Source organism: Rhamphochromis longiceps, linkage group LG23, assembly GCF_057381845.1.
Source record: "Rhamphochromis longiceps isolate RC_006_pf linkage group LG23, R_longiceps_female_GT1.1, whole genome shotgun sequence".
In the NCBI taxonomy this organism is placed as follows: Eukaryota; Metazoa; Chordata; class Actinopteri; order Cichliformes; family Cichlidae; genus Rhamphochromis; species Rhamphochromis longiceps.
This window is the reverse complement of record NC_140578.1, coordinates 14,017,981-14,031,018: the sequence shown is the minus strand read 5'-3', so window position 1 is coordinate 14,031,018 and position 13,038 is coordinate 14,017,981. Positions and strand designations below refer to the sequence as shown.

The window sequence follows — 13,038 nt, the reverse complement described above, 5'->3', positions numbered from 1 at the left end:
AAGTCTTCTCTTCACATACAAAGTCCTGAATGATCATGTAGCATCATATTATCCCAACATAGATCTTTGCCCTTTGACTGCAGGCTTACTTGTGGCTTGTAGATATTTGTAAAAGTACAATCGGAGGCAGAGCCTTCGGTTTTCAGGCCCCTCTTCACTGGAACAAGCCCCCACTTTGGATTCAGGAGGCAGACACCTACTAGCCTTCAAACTTTCCTTTTTGATGAAGCATAGAGGTAAGTTTGGATCAGGTGACCATAAACCCTGAGTATTTGTGTTCCACTCACCTCTTTTAACTCCTCATGCATTTATATCCCACTGTTGCGTGTCATTAACACGCATGTGTGATGCTGTCTTTAATACGCTGTCAGAAAGTCACGCGATTTAATGGTGGCTATTAAATGGGTTTGGCTTTGTTGTGAAAGAAAAATCGTGTGCAGTAAAAGATTACGTCACATAATACAGCAAAAAAAAAAAAATTGAAATACTGCTTTCATCATGTCCATTTTCATTTTCTAATCTGAGACAGAGGGCTTTTTTATTAACATTTTACTGTTGAACTGCCTCTAATCTCTTCACAACCTGCTTTCAGTTAATTAAATACCGCTCTCATGTTCCATTATGATCCCACACTTGATTTAACCACGCACGTTTTGTTTTCATTTAAACTACATTAAATGCTTCATTGCTTTCAACAAATCAGAACTACTTAAGTTTAAATTACAATTTGTCTTGTAGACACACCTTTAATAAAAACAGTTGCTGATTAACAGCTGAGACACAACTGGGTCATGTCCTGTATGTGTGTCTTTTATATGAGGTGGGTCGGGGGCAGAGGGGCGGTGCTTGCGTTGCTACAGCTTATCTCCGCCTTTCACTCCACAATAAGTTCCCTTAGAAGGAAAGCCTGCCTGCAGACTGTAAGTGGAAAGCATTTTTTACACTCAGCGTGGCAGTAACTCATTAAAAGTGAAAACATTTTCTACTCCGCGAGATTAAAATGCAGCACACTTAGGATGTCGGGTTTTTTTTACCTTCTCGACATAGTACTTCGGGTAAGTGCGCTTGGATGATGTTTGATGTCCGCACACCTTTAAGGATTCATACACAACTTTTCAGCTATAGTGCCAAGCTTCTCCTTGAAGTGTCCATCCTGGGTTTTCGACAGACTTTGATTGCGTTTGGATCCTGGAGCTTTATCTAGGCTATCAAAAGATATTCACAAACTAATCCCCGTGTTTGTTCTGCAGGATAATCTCCACAAGTCTTCCTTTCTCTTAGCAGAGAGACGGGGCAGAAGGAGAAGGTTCGAAGAGGGGGCGTCCACTGGGGAGAAGCGGCCGCTGAGCGAGGCGGTGGAGGCGGTGAGGTGAGGAGCGCACTCAGAGGAGGGTGACAGGGGCATGGAGATGTTGCGTCGCTCCTCTGTGTTTGCCTCTGAAGTGTTTGACCGCTCGCCCACCGACAAGGAGCTGGTGTCCCAAGCCAAAGCACTGTGCAGGGAATACATCCACTCCAGGCTGAACCGTGCCGGGATCGGCTGGTCCAAGCCTGAACACGGACTGGCTGCGTCAGGTGGGACACTGGGAGAGATATCTTCGGTCCTGCTGTGGCTGGGTAAGTTTTCGGGAAACGTTTTTTGCGCACAATAGTACACTTAATTCAAACAGAGACCCGCGATCACCCTCAAATGTGTGTTTAATATTCAAGAATGTATCGTATTCCTGCTAAATCCTAATATGGTTTCCAGGAGCGCTGAGTTCACCTTTCACGTTTTTGTGCAGCCAAATGCCACAATATTCTATATTCTATTGAATATATCTATATTTTAATCGTTTAAACGGCCAGATTGGGATTTATGATAAAGATATGTCTTTATTTTATATTTATACTTATAAATAAATAAACACGTAAACGACTTTATCGGAGAACACCTTTATTATTTAGAGAATCATGACGTGATTCCCAGGAATCCCCATAATAAAGCTAAGGTCACCGTTTAGTTTGCGTAGTATTTTCCTTTCTGGATGCTGGCCCAGTATAAAAACTGGTGTGGTGGATTTTCTTCCTCTGGGAGGATTCACTTTACCATGCGTGCGGAACTTCCCACCTCCAGATAATTCACTGGAAGTTCATGTTGAAACTCGGCTGCTCAGCTTTGAAAATCCTGGAGGGGGTACACTGTTGCTGAATAGTGAAACTGAACAAAACCACTTGTGCCCTTCTAAGACTAGAGTTACAAAACACTTCGACAATAATGAGACTTTTTTCATAAATAGTTCACCTTTTTTGATAGCAGACTAATATCTGGCAAAATAACAGAAAAACTCCAAGCAAGGAGGACCAGTCTAGCCATGTTCTGACCAAACTCACTTAATTCCAGCATCTTAAAAGCTCACTAACTGATATGTCATATCTGGTTTGTTTAATCTCAACAAAAACTATGTTGTGTAAAAACATTTATGTCACGGAGTTTTTTGGGCTGGGTCAGAGACTCCAGGATGTTATTGGTATCTTTGGAAAGTTTAGCTCTTTTCCTCTGCTTTGAGTCTTTCTACAGTGCTCAGTTAATAGTTTCACTAAAGTGTTTACTGTTAAAAGGGTTCCATTAAGATTCAGAGAGATGATAAACCCGTGTTTTATCACCGGGCAGTGTCCCTTTGTTTCTTAGTCAGATCCGGTGCGTGGCTGTCATACCCTGATTTAAAATACAAAGATGGGAACAGCCAAGAGGTAAAATGAATGTATGTAACAGATAGAAACAGCTTCTGGGTTAGAAAAGTGAGACCAGCACAGAAGTGCTTTAAACCTGATTCTTTTGAACAGTCGTCTGGTTCTATAGAAATCTATGAGAAAATGTCTCCGCTGCTCTCTGCACCTGTGACTTCAACAAACACTTTCCTGATGTGTTTATGAATTCAATCCCTAGTTTCAATTCTTACTAAATACAACATGATGCTCATTAGGTAAATTATGATCCACACTGGAGTCCAAAGGGGCAGTAAAGCGTGATATCCTTTAGGGCATGGCTGTGTTGTGATTGTCACTTATAAATGGTGACGGTGAAAATGCTAAAGTTGAGGCTTCACAACTTCACCAAAGAAGTTCTGAAAACTCAAAAACTGACTGACTGGCTTAATAGGGGGTTGCCTGCGAGATAGTCCAAGCTCAGCTCAACGCTGAGTTGTTGCCTGTTAATATAAATTTTATATTAATTGTAAATTTCTTTCAATTTTCCTTATTTCTTTGATAGAAGAGGTTGAGTCTGTAGATTAGATTTTTTTACAGTGTCTTAATTGCAGTAAAATATCTTTCTGTGAGTATTAAGGAATGACATACGGGACACTTTACTGCATGCACCAAGATGGTTTCACACCTCAGGTGAGCAGGCCATTTTCAGTACCAGCCTCCTGACGACCGGTCAAACCAGCTGCTTCTTATAAACACGTGACTTCCTGTTTTGATGTAGCTACACTCCCAATATATTTGTCATCATTATTATTTGAAAACAGTTCCATGGAAGCAGGCCCTGTTGAGAAGTCTTAACCGACCAATTAGCCCGCATTAGCAGAATGTAGGCTAACCAGCAGTTTATTGGTGATATCAAAATCACTGTATGAGTAATTAAAGAACATTATTATTGTTTCCTTTCAATTAGGCCGCATAATTTAAACTAGTTTAGTTTTTTTTTTTGGCCAGAAGTAGATTTGCATTCAGTGAGGTCAATTTCAGCCATTTTCAGGAACGACATGATTAAGGAAATGGGTATCTTTACATTGGGTTCAACTTCACAGTGACATTGTCCATGTTTAATATACGGTCTTTGCTCTTTGACCAAGCCAGGGTGTCTAACTGAGCAAAAGTGCTTCCCCAGTAAATCAAAACAATTGACAACATTTTTCCAATTAGATTAAATACAAAGTATTTTGTAAAATGCAAAGTATTTTATTCAGTAATATCTCTCAAAAGTCATATCTTTTATACAGCATTATCTAAGGTGGTCAAAATTGCCTTTACTAGCCATATGACTAGCTACTGGACGAGATAGCTGTGGCTTATAATGTGTAATAGTTACTTTTAAAAGCCACACAGCTTTGTTTTGAGAGTTTTTTTTAAAGTGAGAGCTTTGACTGAGTTTGCTTTCTCTTGTTTTGGACAGGCGATGAGTTGGAGTACCTTCGTCCCAATGTGTACCGTAACGTCGCCCGCCAGCTGAACATCACAGTGGCATCGGAGAGCGTGGTGTCCGACGCCTTCCTGGCTGTCGCTGCAGACATTTTCTCCACAGGTAGGTCAAACTCTGGAAAATCAAGCCATGCAGATCTGCATCACAGGAACTAACGTTGGTGCTTTCTTAACTGGTCTAACCTGTACTAAGTGGACTTCAAAATGAAAAAAGGGAACGTATTTTGGTTATCACTGGGAAGGAGGAAGCCTGAGACAGACAAAATAAAGATGTACTGAAAGTTTAGAGAACTGAGTTACTTTACAAATTACAAATGGCTAAAACGTTTTGTATAAGTGATAATGCCGCCCGTTGTCGTGTAAACACTTCTTATTTAGGCTCACCACAGGATTCTCCATTAGTGAGAGACATTTTTAGGGCTGCCATTATCCCCCTCAAATGAAAGGAGCTGGAGGGAAAACATTCAGTCCATATTAGGTTAACACGATGGTGGAGCGAGTGATTGTTACAGACAGTTTGGACCCCACCCAAGGAGTTCAGACATGAGTCCCAGCTGGGTAATTCTTCAGGGAATTTTTAACAAAGCAGTCTGATGAAAAGGTAAAGAACAGTTGGCTGGAGACGAGAGAAAATCCAGTCAGTCTGGTCCTCAGTAATGTTCAGAGTTACTTAGTAATTCAAACGTAGCGAACTTAAAGATTATCTGCCTTAATTCTCACAGTTCACAACTGATTATGATAACTTACAAAGGGAATTCAATACCAGTGAATACAGTGTAAACATGGACAAACCGCAGTGCCGACAGAAGAAGAGAACAAAGAGGAAGTCCTGAGCAACAGCAGATTATGACCACAAACTTGTGTAATCTGCACGAGCACAGTTAGAAATGTCATTTGGCTTTCCGCACGACAAAGATAAACTACAGCGGCAATATGTTCAGGCATCGTAACGCAACCCGCGCAACGGTGTAGCTGTAGTCATTTAGTCATGTAGTCGACACACACACAGACTACACTGTTACAATTTCCATTTCCTGTAGTACTAAGTACATATTAATTATATAAAAGTAAACATAGATAATAATATAATAATATATGTTTTACACCCCTTCTGATGTTGTGTGTCTTATTGTAAAAGTAGCCACAAGTGAAAGCCTTATTTAACTCCAGCTGATTTTCTCATTCACAGCACCTAAAACTTACATAGTGTTGTTTTTGTAGCAGCAGGGAGATCATACTCGAGTATGGCTTGAATGTTTTTTTTTTTTGGTTGACTTCCTATCGAGTATCGAGTACAGCTTAATTTCCACTATATTTTACCTTCATACCTTCATGTCCTTTTCAAACATTTAAAATCTTTCTGAACAGTTCAAAAAAACTACATTCCTGACCTATCAGATGTTGATAGCAGTATGAAATATGCAGAAACTTTAGAGTATCATCCTGCAAGTTTCCAGATTTCCTCTTCAAAGAGATCAGACGACAGTTAGAGGAGATGGATGAAGCCGAGGCTCGGTTTGTATGTGTTGGACATATAAACACGACAAAAATAGTCCGAAGCACTGACTGTAAATGGTGTGGCGGCAGAAAGCTCTACTGAGCGTGCAAGCTTGGTTGGAGAAATGATGTGCTCACTAATCTAGCGAGGCATTCTGCCTGCCTGCCGTCCCAGGTCTGGTGTTTGGATTTTCCCCGTTGCAGGCCTCCTGCTGAGATTGGATAATTTGTTCATCCACCTTTAAAGAAAGCTGCTGACAGACACATTTGCTGAATTAAATCCTACTGCAGTTATTCAAGTGGAGAGCAGGGTCTCTCCACTTATGAAATAATGACTTTCAGTATGTGCTCACACATCAGACACCAGGACATTGATGCTTCCATAGGTTTAAGTAAAGATGTGGTTTCTTTTTCTCTCATAAGGTGTGACATGGGGAAAGGTGGTTTCCTTGTACGCTGTAGCGGGAGCCTTGGCGGTGGACTGTGTACGCCATGGTCATCCAGCAATGGTCCATACCATTGTCGACTGCATGGGGGAGTTTGTCCGCAAGAGCCTGACTTCCTGGTTAAAAAAGAGAGGAGGCTGGGTAAGGACGACTTATTATTACTTGTTTGTATGTTTCCGTAAGCGTGTGTTAGTCTGTATAAATGTACGACTATGTGGCAGCTATGAGACAAGTAACTGAAAATGACAGCCGGCATCTGTGGGTTCGGTTAAGTGTCAGTAAGAGCTCATAAAACCAAAGAAGAGAGGAAGCCATCAGCTAGTCTAGTCTGTTAAGTTAATGCAGTTCCCCACAATGACTATAACTTTAACCAACCACAGCCTGCTTACGTGTCGTGGTTTCTCTTTGCTGCTCTTTTCAGTCTTCTTTTTCCCCCGGGCAAAACAGATGACTGCCCCTCCCTGATCCCGATTCTACTGAAGCTCTCTTCCTGATAAAAGGGAGTTCTTCCTTCTTACTGTCACCAGTTGCTTGCTCATTTATAATCATCTGATTGTTGCATTCTTTCTCTGACATTGTAACGACTTTTTCTTCCAATACCAACCTATGTTACATATTCAGGTATCTGTGTATGTACATTAGGAAACTCTCCCTCCACATATGATGAGAAATATTTTATTCTTTGTAAAAATGTACTGATCTGAGACGGTGAACGTGTAGAAGGGATTTATGGTTGCTGTAAAAATAGTGTGGCGCTCACCTGCCCCTTTTCCCACGCTATGTGTGATTTACTTACATGCAGTCAGAAACTTTGCTTTAGGCTGTTCGAGCAGGGTTGAAATTGAAACTGGAGCTTTGTGTGGACATGTAACTTCAGAGTCCCGCTTTTCAGTTTTGCGCTTTGAGTTGACGTGAGGCGATTTTTCTTTTCTTTTCACACAGCCTTTGTGATACATTCCAGTTCATCACCTGCAGGTCTTTTCTATTTGTCAGACACCGACAAATGTTAATGAACGGTTGCATGTTTTCAGAAGCTTTCTGAAGATTTACCGAGCTCAGGATTTTTACTGACAGCTTGATCTCACATTTTCACTGAGAGCGCACATCCTCCTGTGCTGGGCGTGGTGGTTGTCAATCGCAACGTGTGTGTCTGCGTGTGTGATTCAGCGTACAGGGATTTTTATTTCATTAGATAACAACTTTATTGAAGCAAATAGGGTTTATTTTAAAGAAAGACAGCACATGAACACTTTTAAATCTAAATACTCCCTCTGAAGCAGCATTTTCTTATCATTCAGTCCAAGCTGCTGCTGGTCTCCCTGGCTCATCCTCACTGCTTTGTGTTTTCACTCACAGCTCTTCCTTTTTTGAACTTTTTGGCATCCAGGTCAACTATAGTGGATACATAAGTTCAGTTACTCCTAAGGCCCTAGCAGAGTAATCTCAACTGATCACATTAATTGTGGGCATAAAGCAGTTTTAAATGAAAACATTTTTGTTGGTCAAATAAACTTCAGAATTCCCTTAACCCTTTCACACATAGTGGTCACTACAGTGGACAGCTATTCAAAGGCTATTTTCTTGTATTTGTGTCAGTTTTGATGGTATACGTGCACATAAACCACCACACTGGACACTGATGTGTCATCCCATACCCTGCCACCCACTGGGCGTTTAATGTTACTATAGATGTATGACGTGTTTCATTGTAATTGTTATTTAACCCTGTCATGCATGAATTATGACAACCTCAATCGGGATTTTTCTCTTAAGTTTCTTCTTTTCTTTTCATGCCTAAAGATGAATAAAAATACTTAAGAAAAAAATGCTGATTGAGGTTGTCATAATTCATGCATGAAAATGTTAAAGCTTGCCGAAAGTCTGTCTGACTTTTGATTTGAACCTTTTTTGATTTTAACCTTGATTTTTCTGTGTGTGTGTGTGTGTGTGTGTGTGTGTGTGTGTGTGTGTGTGTGTGTGTGTCTTTTGTTTTTTTCTGTTTTATACGATCTGCTTTGAGCAAATTGCCCCTTGACGAATTTGGCTCAATTGAAGTTAAACCAAAAAGATTGTATTTACTACTTTAAATTAAATTCATTTCAAAAATAACATTTTTATTTTATTTAGCTGTGATGAAGTTCGTCACAACAGCAGCAGAGGCTGGGAGGAAACAAATCAGTGAAGCTAACTATATTTCATTGTTATTAATCCTCTCAGTGCTTGTCGGCCTAATTTAAAAACAGCATGCTCCACCTGTAATTGGTGTGTCATATCGTGTTACAGCCACCCAGATCAGAATCGCAATATCCTTTTGTTTTAAATTAACTAGAATTCTTTGTTTACAAAAAAAGGAAAAACCTGGAACAAATGGTTCAGTTAGAAAGGGGATGTTCTTCTGCAGAATTGTGTTTATAGGAATAGCCTATCTGATAAAGTCCTGGACAAACAGTGTGTGAAATGGAACGATGCCTGACAACGTGCCTCTGTCCGCGTTCTGCTCTGCTGGAAAGAGCACATTAATGCCTTTCCAGCAGAGCGAACCACAGGCCCGTGCGCTCTGAAACATGGCACCCGAGCCTGTTTTGTTCAGAGAGAAGTGGAGTGTGACGAAATGGAGAGCGATGCATTGTATAACTGACCTCCTGAGTACAAATGAGCGACCTGTTTTTCACTCTAACCCAGAGACGTCTGCTCTGACAGATGATGTCAGTGTGCGTGGAAAACTTAAATAACGTTGTGTGACTGGGAGAAGCGGCAGGAGCTGAAGGAGGAGAAGTGTTTAGTGTCAGAGCTGACACTAAACTGCACTCTGTGGTATTTCATTGTCTGTAAAAGTCTGAGTAGATGGCCTCGTATTGTAAGCAGTGCTCAGAATTAAGTGTGGGCTCTGGCTTTAAAATGGCATTCTTGTGGGCTAGCTGCATATCTGCAGATTGTCAGATTAGTGGAAAATGAAGGACACATGTTGAAATTGTAAGGTCGTCTTGTGTCTGTTAAACCCTGTGAGAACCAAGTCATCATTCACGAAGAGAAACTCTAACCATCTGTTTTGGAAAAACCCCCAAAAGGACTCTTTGGGGAAAAAAAGTAAAAATAGCTTTTGATGTGTGTCAGTCAGAAGGTTTACTTTCTTCTATTCTATTTATTTTTGTCCCCTGATTACCAAGACTTGGGAGAACAGCTTTCAAAAATAACATACTCTCACAGCCCGGGACAGTGCAACTTAGACTTCAGAGGGTTAAAACAATAGACTGTAAATAAACGATGGACATAGCCATGGTGACATCATGATATGTGAAATTCTGCTTTGAAAGAAAGCTTACCAGCCACTGACAGCTTTGATTTTTTTTTGAGCTAGAGGTGTATTGTGCCAGGTTATTGATTAAAGTTAGTTAGCTGATTAGCAATCAACTGAAAAACAAGCCAGCATTATAGCACTAGAAATGCTGTTTATAGCCTTCTCCAAAACAGTTTGGCCCTCTATGGACAGTGTTTAATTTAAACTCTTAACTTTCCTCTGCCTTATTTCAACTGTCTCATCCTCATGATATTATCCCTCAGTGTGTGAGTGTGTTGTCTCTCCTTTGTGTTTTGTCAGTATGTTGTCTTATGGACTTTGTATTTTTGGGACTGCTTATCAAACTCTCTTAAAGGTGTGTTTTGTGTTTAGCGCTCCCTCCCTTAGAGTTGGCTCCTGGGTTCTAAACCTGCATCATATGACAAGTATTTTATTAGTCCATCCATCCATCCATCCATTCGCTTCCGCTTATCCTTTTCAGGGTCGCGGGGGGCGCTGGAGCCTATCCCAGCTGTCATAGGGCGAAAGGCGGGGTACACCCTGGATTTTATTAGTCTGCTACTTAAAATTAATAAGCAGGTATTTGTGTCTTTGCTTTGCACCCATACAGACAGTGAGGTCAAGTGCACTGCAACTTAAGAAAAGACCAGAAACTACAGCAATGCTGTAAAAGCACACAAAACACAATGAACGTTAAACAAAACATAATAGAAAAAGGGAGTGTTATTGTTTCCCCAGAAACATTTCCATGGTGTTTTGTTAGATTTTGTTGTTTTCTGTTGTATTTCCTTTGTGTTTTGTGTGGTTTTGCAGCATTTTCCTATTTGCTGGTAGTTTTTTGAGTTGCAGTCTGTTTGACCTTTCAGGGCTACCGTACACACAGTATATGGATGCAGCTTGTTAAAAGCTAGCTTTAGCTAATAACTTAGCACTACAGTTTTTTATTCAAATACGGTCTCTTCTAGCTTCAAAATATTTACATGGTGGCTTCAAAATGCCAAAACAAATGGTTGATGTTATGGTTGCTACATTCATTCTTTATATACAGTTTATGACTCACAGAATATGCATCTGGAAGACACAAATATCTACTTGTTAGAGTTAAGTAACACAAAAAATACTTACATTTGACTCACCTAAGCAGTAGCACAAACTTCACAAACAGCTCAAATTGAGACATGTCACATGTTGAGTGGGCCGGATTAGTGATAAAGTGATTATAACCATACAACAGGTGAATTATGTAAAAATAAATAAATCTTTTGTACAGTTGTTATAAAGGGGGGAAATTGGCTCAAACTGTTTTCTGTAGCAGGTGGTGAAGATGTTGATTTCTCCTGAAAAGTTGGATATCTTGGTTGGTTTTTATTTTCAGCCACAAAGGTTGCCACTTGTGTGAAACTTATTTATCTTTATTCCTCTGTCTCCCTGCAGGTGGATGTAACAAAGTGCGTGGTGAGCACTGACCCAAACTTCTGTTCGCACTGGCTGGTGTCTGCTGTCTGTGCCTTTGGACACTACCTGAAGACGGTCGTGCTCCACCTCCTCCGCGAGAAGTGAAAGAAAAAGAGACACAGTGGATTGTGAGCACACTGCCCGGCACTGCACACCACCAACACCACTAAAGCACCCACTGCTTTGGAATATGTTTACACTTATTTGCACTGAGCCTCGTTGATGAACACCCACCCATTTCACAGACAGCGAACTTTCCTCGCGTCTTTGGCTTCCCCTTGTCTATTTATTATTAATGGTTATATAATGGCACACATCGGATGCAAACGTATAAAAACTGCATCTGTGAGCAAGTTTAGCTTTTCATTTTTCATCAAACTGCACAGCTTCCAGTCTTGGTGCCTGTTTTGCAGGGATTTGGCTGCTCCTAGTGGTACCAAATGGTAACTACTAGCCCTATACACAGAGAAGTCAACTCAGGATAATCTGCGAGATCCTGTGGCCATTCATGAGAACTTGGTATTAGAGGAAATCTACACTTTTCGCCTAGGCTGTAATAGTTCATGCTAGATAAAGAGAAAATTCAACATATTTTTGACCAACTAAGGACTGTACAAAATTCCTTGATATCGAGGGATCAGAAAAAACATGGTTTGTGTATTTGTTTTTCTTTTGACTTTGCAGTCTGAAATGCTCAGAACAGCACATTCTCTGTTTCAGGCCTTTATTGTTCTTATCATGATTGGCAGCAGCTTTGACATTTTCTCTCCATTCCTACAGTCACTCTTCAACATTGTTCTGAAAGCATTTAAAGTGACAGTTCGTCCCAATGTCAGATTGACAGATTTTCCTCTGGCCCTCTTATGCTGTATGTCAGTCTACATTATTCAGGCGTGAGTTGCTGTTTTTGGAGGTGACAGGTTTATATATGTCTGCTTTCTCTTGAAAATAATAAAAATTAAATGACAACGGCCCTTTGATGCTCAAAGCATTGAAAACTCAGCAGCAATGCCTCTTACGCTAAATCATCAGCCCTGTTTCACCATTTTCTTTTTACTAAATAAAATTTTACCATAGCTAATTCCAGCGATACAGTTAACAAATGTTAACTGTAAAAAAACAAACAAAAAACAGTAACCTTTTAGAAAGAAAGTCAGTCTCTCATCAAACTACTGACAACAAGGTTTGCAGATAGTTTTTATTTATTTTTTAAATGAGTAACCCTGTCATGATTTCTGCAAAACGATGCATGGTGTGCTGTTATCTGTAAAATGGCAAATGTGACCTTGACCTTGATGAAACAAATTTGGATGGAAACCCATTAGGTGATCATTGTGTTTAAGTGTGATTACATTCTGATCAATACTCCAGGAGGAGTAATCCTCACCGTGGCATAAGCTTGTTGGTTCTACAGTTGGATGAAAGAGGTGGCATTGATCCAAACTCTAGAAGGATCAATAAGACCATAGACCAGAGGGAATCAATGCGGTTTTGGGGTGAAATGTACCTTTGTTATAAAAAGGGTAGACCATACATTTATTCTACCTGGTGAATCCATAGTAAACATTAAGATTACAAATGTTGAAGCTGAGATTAAGCTTTATCCCAAGTTATTTATGAATACTTTTTTATTAGGATATAAAATTAGAACATTTTAGTTTTTTAATGGGCTTCGATGCTTACACCAAGTCTCTATGTACAGCAGCTTAATTCATCTTCAGTGGTCACTGTGAGGGAGTTTGTTATATTGCTGTACTGAAACTGCAGTGAGTTGCAACATGTTTTTTTCTGAGCACTTTCATTTCGTGAGTAGAATTTATTCCATGAATAATTTCACTGTTTGTATGGCATGTTAAATACATAAATGTTTGTGAATGGTCTTTGACTTTAAATATGCAGACATAAATAAAATATTCTTAAAGCAATCTGTAAAGTCTGGAGCCATTAATGATGATTTTCAGCTGTTTTCCAAAGGATGAGCACTTGTAAACCCTGAATAAATGATTCCTCATTACAAAGTATTAATTAGTGGTCTATGTGCATGAAATGAAAACACCTGTATTTACAGGTGGGTTTTTTTTTCAGTGTTTATGTTTCAGTCTTTTTTGTTTCATATCCCAGGACTGATCTCTAGTTGCACATCATTTACTGAATTGT

At 39.9% G+C, this 13,038-nt stretch overlaps 1 protein-coding gene across 3 annotated transcripts; it reads left to right on the top strand.

The window, feature by feature from the left end:
- Nucleotides 1-875: 875 nt before the first annotated feature.
- On the top strand, nt 876-12,806 carry boka (BCL2 family apoptosis regulator BOK a). Of its 3 annotated transcripts, none has more exons than XM_085399048.1 (5): nt 876-1,055; nt 1,285-1,617; nt 4,160-4,288; nt 6,106-6,269; nt 10,861-12,806. In XM_085399048.1, the coding sequence occupies exons 2-5, from the start codon at nt 1,404-1,406 to the stop codon at nt 10,984-10,986; spliced, it is 633 nt and encodes a 210-aa protein (XP_085255174.1). In that variant the 5' UTR covers nt 876-1,055; nt 1,285-1,403; the 3' UTR covers nt 10,987-12,806. The 3 variants fall into 3 exon arrangements, with proteins under 3 accessions (XP_085255174.1, XP_085255171.1, XP_085255173.1); XM_085399045.1 differs by having other exon boundaries at nt 1,282-1,617; XM_085399047.1 differs by having other exon boundaries at nt 1,251-1,617.
- The last annotated feature ends 232 nt before the right edge of the window (nt 12,807-13,038 follow it).

What these genes read in the sequence shown, in the direction of transcription:
- boka (XM_085399048.1), top strand. Translation starts at nt 1,404, where the DNA reads ATGGAGATGTTGCGTCGCTCCTCTGTGTTTGCCTCTGAAGTGTTTGAC. An exon ending in TTCGGTCCTGCTGTGGCTGG is followed by an intron (nt 1,618 to 4,159) that starts GTAAGTTTTCGG and finishes TGTTTTGGACAG; the next exon opens with GCGATGAGTTGGAGTACCTT. An exon ending in TAAAAAAGAGAGGAGGCTGG is followed by an intron (nt 6,270 to 10,860) that starts GTAAGGACGACT and finishes GTCTCCCTGCAG; the next exon opens with GTGGATGTAACAAAGTGCGT.